General features: G+C 37.8%; 1 protein-coding gene across 1 annotated transcript in view; it reads right to left on the bottom strand.

Annotated features, from left to right (window-relative positions):
- Positions 1 to 653: 653 nt before the first annotated feature.
- The window catches only part of STK33 (serine/threonine kinase 33), a 68,971-nt gene continuing 51,611 nt past the window's right edge, over positions 654 to 18,013 (bottom strand). Inside the window, exon 12 of the mRNA XM_044260896.1 lies at positions 654 to 1,481. Coding sequence (XP_044116831.1) covers positions 1,269 to 1,481 — 213 coding nt within the window. The 3' untranslated portion in view covers positions 654 to 1,268. The remainder of the gene's footprint in view (positions 1,482 to 18,013) is intronic.

The raw sequence follows: 18,013 nt of genomic DNA on the forward strand, positions 1-18,013 counted from the left end.
AACCAGTAAGGGTGAAAGACCTGGAAGGAACCATGCCAACTCCAGCTTTAAAATACAGTCTAGACCATTGAAAGCAGGTGCACTGTAGCTGGTGGATCCCCCACCCCGGGGAAGCACACAGAGAAGGCTCTGACCAAGCCACTCAGCCTGGGCCAATAACACAGGCAAGTGGGCCTTTGCCCTGTTCACCAGTACAACAGTGTTGTCCACATTAATCCCGAGAAGTACTTCTATTACTGCCCCCACCCCTGCCCCTGAGTGGATTTATATGCAACTAGTGTGTACTCAGCAGGCCTGCTGTACATCATTTGGGAGGTCTAAAACAATCCCGTGGGGTGAGGTGCACTGCAACTAAGTTATTACTTTATGGAGGGGAAAGTAAATGCAAATTGCTTCCTTAGAATTTGTTTGGAGGGCCCTCTTTACCCAATTTGACCTTGAATGGCTAAGTTATTTGCCCAGGTGAAAAGGAAATACTCAGTAATACCCAGGGTAACGATGTATTTTCCCCCATACCCACCTTCATGACCTCCCCGCAAAGCTATGTGCCTACTTTTGCAGAAGCAGGCCAAACTCTTAATTTGCACAAGGGCTTCAAGGACCTTATTCTATCTACCTCTTGTTAACATACAAATTAACGTGCATGGGTAACATCTGTTTTTTTATTGAGTCAGTCAATATATGGGGAATTTAGCAGCAAGTTAATGGCAAGCAGTTACAAAATCTCCTATTTTTCTACATTTAAAATAAGTTATCTTAAATATTCTATAGCAACCTAAAATCACAAGAACACATGTGAATGGCTGAAGCGCTTCTGCTGGTATATGCCTATGGCAAGTTTATTAGTGATTTCCTAACAAAATCTTCTAGTGCCAAGTGCACACAATTATTCAGAACCTCCATTGCCATATTTGGCTCTCATTTTCTCCTACAAATAATTGTGCCTAAATATAAGAATCTGAAGTGAAACTGAGCAGGCATGCCCACCGCCTTGCTTTGAGGGTCTGTGCTCCTCTAAACAACTCTTGAAAATCTCTTGGGTTGATTTCAGCCGCAGCCCCCCATCAAGCCCAGGGCCGGTGGGCCTTTCACATCAGGCTGCCGGGGTCACCTAGCTTCACATTTCAGCTGGCGCAGACCCATGGCAGGGCTCAGTGGGGCTAAAAGGCTCAAAGCTCAACATAGTCCTGTCCTCTCCACTCCCATCTCCTTGTCTTAGCGCCAGAAAGAGCAGCTCTGTGTTTTTACTACGCATCAGTGAAGAAAACTTAGAGTTTCTTTTTGGTTCTGGGCAGGGCATTGGACTTAGCAATGTACTTGGTTGCCCTTGCTTGGCTTGAAGTCATGGGGGATTTCTCTGGTTCTCCCTTGAATCCTGCCGGAAGGTGTTTGCTAGATGTGGAACTTGTATACTTCGTGTCCAAGTTGTCCACCTTTTCCTTCTTATAGGTCACAGGAAATTTCTTTTCATAAACAGTGGACTGCAAATAAAAGAAAAGGCCCGGGTTACTTTTCAGACAGGAAGCAACAGACACCAGTTCAAAGAAGCAAGGGACAACAAAGTTGCCCAGCATCTGCAAGTTGGAGCTCTCTCCAGAGGGGACACATAAACTAATCACACTGCAAAGCTGTTACTAAATGTCAGAGTAAGTTCCTTTAGCACCTTCAAGAAAAGAGGCTTGTTTAGTGTTTGGTGTAGCGCAGACTAGAGGCACAATTTCAGATCCTCTGCCACGCAAAATAAAAATAAACATCTGGCAACGTTTGCACAAGGAAGTCAGCCAGGACAGAACCATGCTCACTGCCTCTTGACTAGCTTTCTAGGCCAGTTCTGCCATGCCAGTTCCTGGACTCCGTGGACTGGCTTCTAATCCCAGTCCCTCCCCTTGGGCAGGTCCATGGAGCTCTCGGAGTCTCCGTACCTCACCAGTCAATGGGGAAACTGCATTTGTACAATTACTACGTGGGTTTACTCGGAAAATGCATGAAGATAGTGGCCTTCAAAGTGCTTCTTAAAAGGAGAAACCAGGTAGAAGGGATCTCAATAGGCAATTATGTTTTCGCAGGTCACCTCACCCCTGCCAGAGGAAATGGTCTTGGATTCTGCTTTCATGAGGGAAGCAGAGTCCATTTTGACCTTAGACCCATTTTAGAAGTGATCACTTCTCCTGAAATGAAGGCGAGCACAGAGTTCTGAGAGTTCTGAGAGAGCAGAGAATGTCTTAGGAGAGGGGGACACAGCAGGGTGGGGGATGAGACATGGGAGCATAGGTACAGTAGGCCTCACATAACACACAACAGTCTGGAAAGTGTTCATACGTCTAACACTCTGGTGAATGCAAAGTTATTCTACATAGGAGTTAATAATCAGATTAGCAATTTTCAAAGGATGTGAAAAGATTACAGGTAACACACTACAAATAAACCTAGTTTCTTTGATCACACAGGCTCTTATGATACCAGTGGCCATGATTTATATATGGTAGTAGGCACTTAATATAGATTTGCCTGATGAACAAGTGACCTCCCAGGGCTCCAGCAGAACTTCAGGTCACTTATGATTTTGGTAGCTATATTTAGAGGAGAAAGTTCACCTGATGTTGTGCTGTATCGCAGACAGACGATCACTTGTGTATGGCTTCATAACAGTGTATGCTTAATTCTTGAGCTTGTATTATTTGTACTTGAAGAATTAATTTGTCTACATTTGGAAATGTAAAAAAAGTCCTTTTCTCCATAGATTTTTTTTTCCAACAAAATTTCTATGTTGCTTTTCTGTGTATCCTTCCATGAAATAGAAAATACTGAAAATGCATTAGCATTCGGCAATCCAGCCTACCCTCTCACTGAGAACGCCCACGTGCAACAATGGGGTGAGAGTCAACTCCCCCGATGTTCCCACGTCCAGTGGAAAGAAGCTGCTTTGTTGTGTGCAGCACTGATCTCTGAGACAGGAAACCTATCTTGGAAATTTCAATTCATGAAAGTTTAATTCACTTGACATACAAATCCTATTAAAAGGTGAATCTCAGTGTAACCTTCTCCCTTTTGACATTTCCACCTTTGGAACTATCATCCAAGTAGTCGAGGAAATGTTTTTCAACATGTCTACTACAAGTACTGCTCTCTAGAGTGTAGGAACAGAGACTCTGGCATTTTCTTTTTAATGTGTGCATATTCATATCTGGCTTAACACTTCCATTCTTCTCCATAGTTCCATTTGTTAATGGGCTTGGGTTGCTAAATGAGACTAGGAGTTGCATCACCAGGAAGAAATACTCAGAAACAGTCTCTGTGGGTGGGGGCAGTGATGTAGATTAGTTTTTCCAAAATGACTAGAGGCTCTGGTATTTTCTTCTTGGATAAGATATCTTAAGATAATCCTCAGAATTTTCTGGCAAAGGGGAAGGGAAGAGGAAGCTAGACCAAAATGTTTGCTTGCTTTGGTGCAGAAATATTTCTCAATTTCATGCTAAAGCAAGATGAGAAAATGATATTCCTCAGCTACATTTCTTTATTTATTCATATCTAATTTTAGTGATGTATTTTTTTAAATAGGTGGCACACCCCCATGATTTAATATTCACAGTGTTAAAAATCTCCTCCCTGCCCCCCAGTTAACTCAGCTCTGACCCACATCAAAGACAACCAATATTATCAATTTACAGAGTACATTTCCAGAGAGAGGTCATGCATCTTTGAGCAAATATTAAGTGGAACCAAACTGAATTGGTAGGCATTTCTACAGGTCAAAAACAGCCCAATAATGGCAATTTCATATGGTTCAGTCTAATTGGTATATTGACATGCTCCCCCCCCCTTTTTTTTTAACACAAAAGGTAGCCCACTGTAAGCCCTCTTTTACTGTCATGATTTTTTTCAACTAAATGATTATCTTAAGGATCCTTTCATGTCCATATATAAAAAGGGTGTTCATTCTTCTTTTTGGCTATGCAGTCTTCTCTTGTTTGAAGGGACTACAATTTATTTAGCTAGTCCCTTCACAGTGGGCATTCAGGTTGTTTCCAATCTTTTCCTAGTACAAATAGTGCTGCTGTGAATAATCTTGTACTTGTGTCATTTTGTGGGTGTGTAAGTATGTCTACAAGATGGATAGTTTAGAAGTGAGACTCCTGGGTCAAAATGTATACGGATTTGTAATTTTGAAATCTACTGCCATGTTGCCTTCCACTGCAACTGTACCAACTTAGACTCTTACCAGCAACATATAAGTGTCTGTTTCCTTATTTCTGTCTCAATTTTAATACGTATTAAAAGTAATATAGTCAGCTATAGTTTAATGGAACTCCAAGTTGGCCTGAAACTGGTTGCACTGGAACAAATGTCCGTATTTGTACCTTTACTCGCTGGTAACATCAATGCAAATCTACTCACCTTTATGCAAATGTTTATTGCAAATGCTTAGAAGCTTCTGTGTATACGTGTGTATCCTGTGTTTCGTGTGTGTGTGTGCGCGCGCGCGCACATTAACATTTCTCTTTGCTAATTTGTAATTGCATTAAGTTTAGGATGTCACTGTTTAAGAATCAGAATTGTAAGAGTTTTCCTGAAGACTCTGAGTCTCCTCTATTAAATATCACCCTACTGAAACTGTGCTCTGATGTTAATAAAACACATATGCAGGCTGGCCCTTGTGGTGTCGGGCAGATTGAGCTGTAGCTTTTGTCACCAAAAGCCGAGCCTCTCATCTCCTTGAATGCAAATGGCCAAGGCAAATTCCAGCTTCCAGGCTTTTCTCTAGTAATGTAAACAAATCTTAATGTTTCAGGGATTTCCTTTGGAGGTTACAGGTTATCTAAATTTTAGGTTTCTCTTTCTCCACTCTCCTACTTGAGGGGAATCCTCGGGGATCTATGCTGTCACTGATGCAATTTTATAGTTTTCTAAGTAACATGACAAAGAAATGAAAAGTGAAATTGCCAAGGCTATAAGAAATACTAAGATCTTCCAGGTCATAAAAGGCAAATAGAGGGTGAGGATCTCCCGTAAGATTGCACAAAGGGGGAGGAAGATGAGAGGGGAATTTCAATATTCTGGGGGAAAAGAGTCCAAATGATCATTATGAGATTGTTGGCCATCATTATCAGTCTAAGAAAGGATCTACAAATCACTATAGATCGTTCTCTTTAGATGCTGGTGTAACATACTGTTGCACAGTGATCAAGAAAACCTGACTATCATCAGAAAGCACCTTAGAAACAAAGAAAAAAATCCTTCTATCCTTATGTAAAATCATAAAGAATTCATACCTGAAACACTGCAATCAACTTGAACAGAGATAAAGGAACCAGAGAAGGTTTACAGACAGGTTACTAATATGATTAATGGATGGAGGTTTCTTTACAAGAAAGCTCTTCAGTCTAGAAATACAAAGAATAGAGGACATACGTAATCACACTCGGTAGAATGCAGAGGGGACAGAGCTCAGCTCTGTGGAGCTAGAAGGTGTCTCTGAGTGCTGCAATCAGGATGGTTACACTAGGGGCTGGCACAAGCAGCATCTCAATTGTTCTTCATCCTTGACAGACTCTTACCACTTGGGACGGTTGAAGAATATTCAGTCCTCCTAGAGGCGGGATGATGGAAAAGATGACCTTACAAGTTCCCTCCAGTTCCATCTCTTAGTAATTCAGCACCCTTGGCCTGATTTCTCCAGCTCATATTATTAATCTTGGAAAGGGGCTCCATGTGTGCAAGGGGAGATATGTAACAAGAAAATTGGGCTAAATATACGTATTTCATTATTCACTGGCATAACTTTAACCTGATGAACTCATCTGGTGATAATGGATGCAAAACCTGTAAGCTCTAGGCATATCCCTGCAAGTTAATACCAGTACATGATTACTAGAAACTGTTACCATTTCTCTGAATTTTGAGTAAAATACATGCTATTTAAGTAAAGTGGTTTATCACCATAGCAACCATTTCTAGAGTCACACATTCAAATTATAGGCCTGCACAAGGTCCAAGTGACAGAACATTCTGATACAAGTTTTCAGCTCCAGTTCTGCTCACAATGGTCACCCACTTTCTCTCACATTCCTGTGGTTTTCAGAAGGAAGAAGGAAGGGAAAGAAAAAACCAAAGGGACAAAGAGTAATTAACTTCCAAATATATAGATTTCTTTTATAAGGCTACCTACACAAATAGCTGGGCCTTGTAGGGAGTTAATGAAAATAAAATCTAACTTGCAAATTAGAGAGATATAAATTTCTCTTTTCTTTTTTAGTTAAAGTACAATTTACATACAGTAGATTGTACAAATCTCAAGTGTACAGTTTGATGAGTTTTGATACAGACCTGTATAACCAACACCCCAATCAAGAAATAGAACAACTCCCCACAAATTTCCCGGGGGTCACATCCCACTCAACTCCCTCCCATCCTGAGGCTACCAGTGTTCTGATATTTATCAACATAATTACTTCTCTAAAACTTTGTGTAAAGAAAACATGCAGTGTGTAATCTTGTGTCTGACTTTCTTTGCTTAACATATTAATTTGAAATTTATATTAATATTCTAAAAAAGGAAATTTTTATTGAGATAATTATTGAGTCTCATGGTATTACCACATATGTCTTGAGATTCACCAATCAGTGAATCACCAATTGTAGTTTATTCCTTTTTACTATCAAGTAGTATTCCATTAAATGGATATACCACAATTTGTTTATCCATTCTTCTATTAATGGATATTTCGGCTCTTTCCAGTTTGGGACTCTTTATATATAAAACTGTTATAAATATATTCTACAAATCCTTTTTTGAACTCAAATTTGGTATTTCTGGATAAATGGTAAGTAAATGTTTAACTTTATAAGTAACTGCCTGACTGTATTCCAAAGAATCTGTACCATTTTGCAATCCACAGACAATACAGGAAAATTCCACTTGCTCTAATATTTGCTAAAATATGAACTTGTCTTTTTAAATTTTGGCCATTCTAGAAAGGATATAGTGATATATCATTGTAGCTTTTCCTGTTATCATTTGCATTTTCCTGATAACTACTGATGTTGCATATTTTTTCATATGTTGACTATTAGTATATTTTCCTATCTGAAATGTCTGTTCAAATCTTATGCATATTTTAAAAGTGGAGTCGCATTATTATTATTGAGTTGTAAGAACTGTCTCAATATTTTCTAAACAAGTCCTTTGTTAGGTCTATTGAATTTTTTTTCTCCCCTGTCTGTGGCTTGCCTATTCTGTTTCTTAAAATGCCTTAGATAAGAAAATGCATGTACTTTGAAGAACTTTTTAGCATGATGCCTGGTGTTCTAAGAAATCTTCGACTACTCACTGGTTGGAAGATATTCTCCTAAGTTTTCTCCTATGAGCATTACAGTTTAGCTTTTAGATTTAGGTCTACTACCATTTCAAACTAATTTTTGTGTACAGTGTAAGCTCGGGGGGTCAAAGTTCTTTTTTCTGCATATAGATATCTTATTAGTTCAGCACTATTTATTGGGGAAAAAACCCTATCTTTCTCCCTATTGAATGGCTTTGAAATCTCTGTCAAAATTCAACTGACTGGGGCACCTGGGTGGCTCAGTGGGTTAAAGCCTCTGCCTTCTGCTCAGGTCATGATCCCAGGGTCCTGGGATCGAGCCCCACATCGGGCTCTCTGCTCAGCAGGGAGCCTGCTTCTCCCTTCTCAGTCTGCCTGCCTCTCTGCCTACTTGTGACCTCTCTCTGTCAAATAAATAAATAAAATCTTTAAAATCAACTGACTGCCTAAGTGGGGGACAATTCTAGATTGTATTTTGTTTCCTCAATACAATACCACATTGTATTAATTACCATAGCTATATTGTAAGTGCTGAAATCACATCATGTAAGTTCTCCAACTTTGTTCTTTTGAGTGATTTTGGGGTATTCTAGGTCTTATGTATTTCCAAACAAATTTTAGAAGCATCTTGTCAATTTCTAACAGAAAAGCAAAGCTCTCAATTTCAATTGGGATTGCTTTAAAGTTATAAGTCAGTTTGGGGAGAACTGACCTCTTAACAGTATCAAAGCTTCCAGTCCATAAATATGGTATTTCTTTCAAAATATTTCAGTCTTCTTCAATTTCAATGTGTTGTCAGATTTGACATAAACATTTTACATATATTTTGTAAGAGTTAAGACTAAGTATTTTACATTTTGTGATTTTTTTTTTAAAGATTTTACTTATTTATTTAACAGAGAGAGATCACACAAGTAGGCAGAGAGGCAGGCAGAGAGAGACGGGGAAGCAAGCTCTTGCTGAGCAGAGAGCCCGATGCGGGGCTCGATCTCAGGACCCTGAGTTCATGACCTGAGCCAAAGGCAGAGGCCTAACCTGCTGAGCCACCCAGGTGCCCCACATTTTGTGATGTCTTAAATGGTATTTTAATATTCTGTTTTCTAATTATTCATTGCTAGTATGTGAAAATATATTTTATTTTTGTATATAGATCTTACACACTGAAAACTGTTTAATTCACACTTTGTAGATTCCAGGGATTTTTTTTGTGCACAGTCATGTCATCTGCAAATAGAGATAGCTTTATTCTTCTTTTCCAGCTATATAATTTTCTTTTATGTGTCTTGTTGCGTAGGCTAAGATCGCTAGTACAATATTAAAGAGAAGTACAAAGGGGCATCTTTGCTTTTCACCTGCCTTCAGTTGGAAAGTGTTCAATATGTCATCATTAGGAATGAAGATAGTTTTGGGGTGTCTGTGTGGTTCAGTTGATTGAGCATCTGAATCTTGATGTTGGCTCAGGTCATGATATCATGGGTCATGAGATTGAGCCCCACATCAGTCTCCTCACTTAGCAGGGAGTCTGCTTGAAAATTCTCTCTCTGTCCCCACCCCCACTTTCTCCTTCCCTCTATCTCCCTCAGATAAATGAATAAATCTTTAAAAAAGAAGAATATTAGCTTTAGAGATTTTTTAAATAAAAAAAATCCTTTAATATTTAAAAGAAGTTACCATCTGTTCCTAGTTTACTACTCATGTTTGAGTGTTGAATTTCATCAAAATTTTTTTTCCATATGGTTTTTCTCCTTTACTTATTAATGGGGTGAATTATATTGGTTGATTTTTGTATGTTAATTCAAATAGACATCCCTGGAATAAGTGTATACCTGTATACTTGATCAAGAATGTGCTGTCTCTTTTTGTAGATTTCTGGATTCAGTTTGCTAATACTGAGTTTGGGATTTTTATATCTATTTATGAGAGATATCTATAAATCTATATCTATTTGACAAAATCTATATCTATTTTTATATCTATTTATGAGAGATATTGGCTAACAATTTTCTTTCCTTATAATATCCCTGTCATATTTTGGTGTTAAAGTTATACTTCCCTTATAAATGAGTTGGGAAATAGTCTCAGGAGTTTGTGTAACAAGCTTTTTCATCTGCAAAACTTAAAGGAATTAGCCAGTGAAGAAATTTGAGACTGAAATTTTCTTTACTGGGAGTTTTTAAATTAGAGATTCAATTTTTGAAGTAAATATAAAATTATTCAGATTTTGTATTTTTGTATATCTGCTTTGATGCTTTTTAAAGAAATCTGACCATTTTGTATAAATATTCTAATTTATTGGGACTAAATCATTCACAATATCCTCTTGTGTGAAGGGTGCTTTAATTTGTTATTCTCTTCCTAGCTTTTTGAGATGAAAGCTTAGATTCATTATTATTGCTATTATTTCAAGAAGTCAATATTATTTTACATTTATTCACATATTTACCCTTGCTGTTGCCCTTCATACCTTCCTTTAGTCAGGATTTCCATCTGGGATCACTTTTTTTTAACCTGGAGAATTTTCTTTTAGTATTTCTTATAATTAAGACATGCTGGTAACATATTCTCTCATCTTTTACATACTTGAAAATATTTTTTATTCTATCTTTATTTTTGAAGAAAATTATCACGAGATATAGAATTCCAAGATGGCAGTTTTTTTTAGTTTTGTTTCATTTTCTACTTAGCACTTTAACAATGTGACTCCATTGTCTTCTGGCTTCCATTATTTCTGTTATATATCAAACGTTGCTTCTTCAATGTGTTCCTCACCACCACTCTCCCAACCTTGGACACTTACAATCTTCTCTCTCTAGTTTAAAGAATTAGAGGACTGAATTCAGAGCAACCACAGACACGAGAAAGTAATGAGGGAATCCCTTAAAGGAGATAGCCAGAGAAGGGGCACCCTAAATTCTGCCCAGCGAAAGAGAAATGAACTGACCTAAGATTTGAACTGCTGACTAAGAGACAATTTGCAATTTGTACCCAACCAACTATTTCCCTGACAAAACAGAAACATCAATGCTTTTTGGAGGAACACAGTCAAATCCAGAGTCAGCACAACATAACATTTCCAGTGTCTGAGATACAATCCCAAACTACTCAACAGAAATAATAATTAATAGAGACAGATCCTGAGGTGACCCAGATGTTGGAATTAGCAAACAAGGATTTTAAAGCAGTCATCATAACTATTACCAGTAATATAAAGGAAAATATTCTTTTAGGAATATAAGAAATCTCTGAAGAGAACTAGAAATAATAAAACAGGATCAAATGGAAATTTTAGAATACCTAAAATTAAATATTCACCAGGTAGATTTAACAGAGAAATAGAGACTGAATCAAACTGAAGAGAAATGATACCAGATGGAAAACTGGATTTCAGAAAAGAAAAAAGAACATCAGAAATGGTAAATGCCTTGGTATATATAACAGACAAAATGTCCTCTTAATTTCTTGGAAATATATATGGCTATTTAAAGCAAAAATCAAAACATTGTTTTGTGGGGTTTGTAATTATGTAGCTATAATACATAATACATGTGACAGTTATAGCCTAAATGCAGGATAAGAGATGAATAGACCCCAAATTAATATACGTGGAATTAAAGCAATATTTGTTATAACCCAACCCAATGGGTTGGTTCTCCATAGGGAAAAGATACATAGCATAGCCTAACAGCTATAGTCCCTAAGAGGAGCTGAGCAAAAGCCAGGCTTGGGAGAGGACAAAAATGATTTGAAAGGATTCACTAATACTTCCCTTCATCTGTGGAAGCCTGGCTAAGTTTGTGGTGCAAACTAAGCCTACACAGAAGGTTCTAGTGGGAATAGTAGGGACAAAATCCTATGAATCCAAACTAGCAAATGGCATTATAAAAAGCATGGGTCAAAAATAACATGTCAGGGGGCACCTGGGTGGCTCAGTGGGTTAAAGCCTCTGCCTTCAGCTCAGGTCATGATCCCAGGGTCCTGGGATCGAGCCCCACATCGGGCTCTCTGCTAGGCAGGGAGCCTGCTTCCCTTCCTCTCTCTCTGCATACTTGTGATCTCTCTCTCTCTCTGTCAAATAAATAAATAAAATCTTTTAAAAAAAATAACATGTCAGGATTCATGTTAACCCAATTATTTGTACCTGTATTAGTCATCTATTGCTGCAGTTACCTTACAGTGCTTGGGAGGTCCCCCAAGTCACCGCCAGGTTCATGATTCACTAGGAAGACTCAAAGGACTCAGCACATAATTGTACTCACTGCTACAATTTATTACAGACTGCAGTTAGCAAAGGTAAAATGCACTTAAGGTGAAGTCCAGCAGAAACCAGGCTCAAGCTTCCAAGGGTCCTTTCTCAAGAGTCACATGGAATGTACTTAATTACCCCAGCAATGAGCTGTGACCACACATGTCAAATGTTGCCAACCACAGAAGGTCTTAAGAGATGGAACCCTGGGTTTTTATTGGGAGCTGGTCATGTTGGCAGTCTCTGCCCAGCACCTACCAAAATCCTGAACCCCCAGAAGAAAAGCAGGTTGCAGCATAAACCGTATTGTCTGTGCAGTTTTGGAAGAATGGGCCATTCTTAATCAGAAAATGATAGCAACCAAATTCAAGTTCTCAGAAGTCACCCAAGGGCCAACCTTGTAAGCAGGCCTTTCCAAGGTGACCAGTTTAGGTCTGCTATGTTAATTCCTTTCTGTACAATTACATAACAAATGACTATAAAAGGCTCAGTAGCTGTAGGAGTTGGCTAGACCAGAGTTTAGGTTTTGTCCTGGATTGAGGTCTGTTCCACAAATCTTCATAATTTCAGGAACTGTGGCTCCCCAAATGCATATTCTTCTCAAAGCAGGTAGCAGAAATACAAGAGAGCAAACTAAATCACATGAATGCTACTCATATCTTACCTTTTACATTCTATCAGCCAAAGTAAGTCATCTAGTTAAAACCAACATTAGTGGGATCAGAAAATAGCCTTCGTTTACTCTCGTAGGGAGAACTGCGATGTCACATGGCAAAGGTTATGAATGTACAAATCCCTTACAGGGAGGGGTTAAATAATTGGGAAAAATTATCTTATCTATCATAGTATGCTAGGGACCTCAAAAAAGTCAGAGGGCAAATGAGGTTGGAAGCATCACCTCATAACCTTTGAAAATGATATTTCTTGGTTTGTTCATACCCAAAAGGAGATATACCCAAAGGAGTCATGAAACTGGCAGGGGAAAAAACGTGCAATTTTTGTAATATTCTATGCAAGTTCGTTAGCAATATAATAATAGAAGCAATAAAGGCTAACATTACAAAGTGCTTACCATGTCAAGAGTGTCACATACATTATTTTACTTAATCCCTGGTTGATACCATCATTATTCCCATTTTACAGATGAGGAACAGGAGGCCAAGAGGTTTGTACAAGGTCATAAAGTTTATAAGCAGTGAAGCCAGGATTTGAATACATGCAGCCTGGATCTGGAGCGTGTGCTTTTAACCATTATATTTTAAGTGCATGCCAGATTGCAAGGTTTCAATATTGAACTACAAAAGTATGCCAAAGTTGTGGAAGCACCACCAAATTTGCACATGATTCACATGGGCTCAGAAAGCTAAGGTTTAATTTGTCAAGAGAAGAAAATTTTTATCCTACTCAACGAAAATACCAAGAAAACCTGACTCTCATAGAAATGTACCAACATACCACAGTTCAACTGTTTAATTTCAATGTTATTTAAATTCAAACGTTTCTTGTCTTTGAAGAACTGCTACATGAATACATTTCATTGATCAAAATAACTTTTCAAAGTTTCTAAGCAACCTTGAATTTCTACTTTCTATACGAAAGTATCTGCTTCATGTACCATCTCCTGTGACACTGTAAAGGCCATGTTTTCAGTGGAGAAAAATAATCACAAAAGGAAACAATCAGAAAAATTTTCCATTTTCACTAAATAAGTACGTTCAAGACTGTATTTGATAAATAATTTAACAATGATAAAGTATCTCTTTTATGAAGCAAGAATTCCATAATGTAAATATACGTCTGGAGTTTTTAGTCCCTCTCTCCTTGGTTATGTGGAAGTGCATTTTAATTACCAGACATTTATTTCTCAGTTGTTTTCTGAGCTTAATAAATAATGAAAGTATTGTACTACTTATAAGAAATCACTGAGGACATAATGTTAAAAGGCATGTTCTTGAAATAAGCAATGGTCTGCCAAGCATCTCATTTGAAGATGAGTAAATGCTGTTTTAGGAATTGAAGTCTTGGGTCTACTTGATAGAACAGATTAAGAACCCACTGTGGGGAATTTAGAGGGTTACTAAGGACATAAAACACTACTTAGATGTACTCAGCCTATAAGACACAAGATATACACAAGAGAACATTTCTGTCCTTAAAGATTCTATCTTTAAAGAACACACCTAAATTAGGCTAAAATTTCATAATAAAAAGAAAAAATAATTTCTTTCATGAGTATTCTGTAGTTCCTCAAGTACAGATCCTTTACATCTTTGGTTAGGTTTATTCCCAGGTATCTTATGGTTCTTGGTGCTATAGTAAATGGAATCGACTCTCTAATTTCCCTTTCTGTATTTTCATTGTTAGTGCACATTGACTTTGTATCCTGCCACATTGCTGAAATGCTGTATGAGTTCTAGTAGTTTGGGGGTGGAGTCTTTTGGGTTTTCCATATAAAGAATCATGTCATCTGCGAAGAGAGAGAGTTTGACTTCTTCATTACCAATTTGGATACCTTTTATTTCTCTCCGTTGTCTGATTGCTGTTGCTAGGACTTCTAATACTATGTTGAACAAGAGTGGTGAAAGTGGGCATCCTTGACTTGTTCCTGATCTCAATGGGAAGGCTGCAAGCTTTTTCCCATTGAGGATGATATTTGCTGTGGGTCTTTCATAGATAGATTTGATGAGGTTCAGGAATGTTCCCTCTATCCCTATACTTTGAAGCGTTTTAATCAGGAACGGATGTTGGATTTTGTCAAATGCTTTTTCTGCATCAATTGAGAGGATCATGTGGTTCTTCTCTCTTCTCATATTAATTTGTTGTATCACATTGATTGATATGTGAATGTTGAACCATCCTTGTAGCCCAGGGATGTATCCCACCTGATCATGGTGGGTAATCTGTACTTGAGGAACTACAGAACACTCATGAAAAAAACTGAAGAAGACACAAATAGATGGAAGACCATTCCATGCTCTTGGATTGGAAGAATAAACATTGTTAAAATGTCTATACTGCCTAGAGCAATCTATACTTTTAATGCCATTCCGATCAAAATTCCACCGGCATTCTTCAAAGAGCTGGAGCAAATAATCCCAAAATTTGTATGGAATCAGAAGAGACCCCGAATCGCTAAGGAAATGTTGAAAAACAAAAATAAAGCTGGCGGCATCACCTTACCTGATTTCAAGCTTTATTACAAAGCTGTGATCACCAAGACAGCATGGTACTGGCATAAAAACAGACACATAGACCAGTGGAACAGAGTAGAGAGCCCAGATATGGACCCTCAACTCTATGGTCAATTAATTTTTGACAAAACAGGAAAAAATATACAGTGGAAAAAAGACAGTCTCTTCAATAAATGGTGCTGGGAAAACTGGACAGCTATATGTAGAAGAATGAAACTCGACCATTCTCTTACACCGTACACAAAGATAAACTCAAAATGGATAAAAGACCTCAACATGAGACAGGAATCCATCAGAATCCTGGAGGAGAACATAGGCAGTAATCTCTTTGATATCAGCCATAGCAACTTCTTTCAAGATATGTCTCCAAAGGCAAAGGAAACAAAAGCGAAAATAAACTTTTGGGACTTCATCAAAATCAAAAGCTTCTGCACAGCAAAGGAAACAGTCAAAAAAACAAAGAGGCAACCCATGGAATGGGAGAAGATATTTGCAAATGACAGTACAGACAAAAGGTTGATATCCAGGATCTATAACGAACTCCTCAAACTCAACACACAGGAAACGGGCAAACACATAAAAAATGGGCAGAAGATATGAACAGACACTTCTCCAATCAAGACATACAAATGGCTATCAGACACATGAAAAAATGTTCACCATCATTAGCCCTCAGGGAGATTCAAATTAAAACCACATTGAAATATCACCTTACACCAGTTAGAATGGCCAAAATTAACAAAACAGGAAACAACATGTGTTGGAGAGGATGTGGAGAAAGGGGAACCCTCTTACACTGTTGGTGGGAATGCAAGTTGGTGCAGCCTCTTTGGAGAACAGTGTGGAGATTCCTCAAGAAATTAAAAATAGAGCTTCCCTCTGACCTTGCAATTGCACTCCTGGGTATTTACCCCAAAGACACAGATGTCGTGAAAAGAAGGGCCATCTGTACCCCAATGTTTATAGCAGCAATGGCCACAGTCACCAAACTATGGAAAGAACCAAGATGCCCTTCAACAGATGAATGGATAAGGAAGATGTGGTCCATATACACTATGGAGTATTATGCCTCCATCAGAAAGGATGAATACCCAACTTTTGTAGCAACATGGACGGGACTGGAAGAGATTATGCTGAGTGAAATAAGTCAAGCAGAGAGAGTCAATTATCATATGGTTTCACTTATTTGTGGAGCATAACCAATAGCATGGAGGACAAGGGGCGTTAGAGAGGAGAAGGGAATTTGGGTAAATTGGAAGGGGAGGTGAACCATGAGAGACTATGGACTCTGAAAAACAATCTGAGGGGTTTGAAGTGGCAGGGGGGTGGAGGTTGGGGTACCAGGTAGTGGGTATTATAGAGGGCACGGCTTGCATGGAGCACTGGGTGTAGTGAAAAAATAATGAATAATGTTTTTCTGAAAATAAATAAATTGAAAAAAAGAAGAAAAAAAACATAAAAAGAAAGAAAAAATAAAAAAGCACTTGGCCAAATGCCAACTATTGGAAGACAAGTTTGGAAGAGTGTAGTGTGATATCTTAGTCCAAACATGAACAATGAGGAGAGGTAGACTATATTTTTCCATAATGACCACAGCATTTGGAACCAAGAAAAGGTGTGACAGAGGAAAATGCTCAGTTCAAGTGTTTGATTTATAACCAATCCTCACTTTCTCTGCTAGTCTTCCAAGAGCTCTGCCACTTAGCCAAAAAGCATGATTACCCTGGCTTGTTAAAAAAAAAAAAATCAGAGCTCTAAATGGGTTTATGAGATTCTTCAGAAGAGAGAACAATGATACAATGGAAAACAGGAATTGCTGGTAGATTTCCACTTAAAGCCAAATTTTAAAAATTTTAATGGAAAAAGAATTTCCTTAATTTAGTAGGTATAAATAATTTATATTATCACATTAAATCATTCATATAATTTAATTTTTACAAACAAAATTTTCCTCATGGGAAATATTTTAATATTCAAAGAATAATTTTAATAAAATTTAAATTTCACTCTTAAGAATATTCATTACAATATGAATCCTGCATGGACTCAAGGGTAAATGGCAAGCTCTATTTTCATTTATCACTTGAGAACTTATACTCCACTATTTACTATTGTTAATGAAGATTTGAAAGAAAAGAAGTAATTTCTTAGCACAAGCTCAGCTTCAATATAATTAACAAAGTAACATACTTATAAAAACCCGTGAAAGAACTTAATATGTTAAATGTATAAGAAGTCTTTCTTTTAAGGGGTAACACTTTTCAGAAAAACTACCACACAAGGTAATGTATTTCTTTCAAGACATCACAACCAATGCCCAAGTGTGGGAAAGTTCCTTAGAGGACATCCAGGACAAACTCCTACCCATCTTGCAGGAATTCCTGCTATAGCAGTCATGACAAGTAGCTTTCTAGAGTCTGCATGAACACTTGCATGAACTGGGAGAAGGGGTTCCCTATCCATGGTCCAGCCCATTTTATTGCAAGTGAGCTCTGACTGTAGAAAAATTCTTCCTGCTGATGAGTAGAAATCTATGTTCTTAAAACTTCAACCTACCTGGTATAAAATTTATACCACTGGTTATAGCTCTAGCACCCATGAGCACCTCAAATTCCAATGCTTCTGTCCCTTAGTTGGAAGTAGTAGCTGAGAACAGCATAACAATTCGCATCACTCTGTGACTTGCAAGCGCTGGGAAGGGAGGGGAGGTGTGTGACAGAGCCATGGAGAAGGTGATGGAAGACAACCAACCCAATATTTGGTTCACAAGGGTATTTTATGTCAGATTCAGTAACAAACACAGATAAAATCCAAGACTACAAAATACAAGATAATGTGGTCGTATGTGGTGTATGTGTAAGTATTTGTGTTTGTCTATACATACGTATATGTAAATGCACATGTGTATATATGTATAATACACACATCTGAGTGTGAGTATATGTACACTTGACCCTTGAACAACAGGGGTTTGAACTGTGTGGGTCCACTTATACATGGATCTTTTTGGCTAAGCACAGCACAGTACTATAAATGTCTTTTCCTTATGGTTTTCTTAATAACATTTTCTTTTTTCTAGCCTACTTTGTTGTAGGAATACAGTACATAACACATATACAAAATATGTGTTAATCAGCTACTAATGTTACTGGAAAGGTTTCAGTCAACGGTAGGCTATTAGTAGTTAAGTTTGGGGGGTGTCAAAAGTTATATGAAAATTTTCGACTGTATGGGGGTCAGTGCCCCAACCGCACCATGTTATT

The sequence above is a fragment of the Neovison vison genome, chromosome 7 (assembly GCF_020171115.1).
Source record: "Neovison vison isolate M4711 chromosome 7, ASM_NN_V1, whole genome shotgun sequence".
Taxonomy (NCBI): Eukaryota; Metazoa; Chordata; class Mammalia; order Carnivora; family Mustelidae; genus Neogale; species Neogale vison.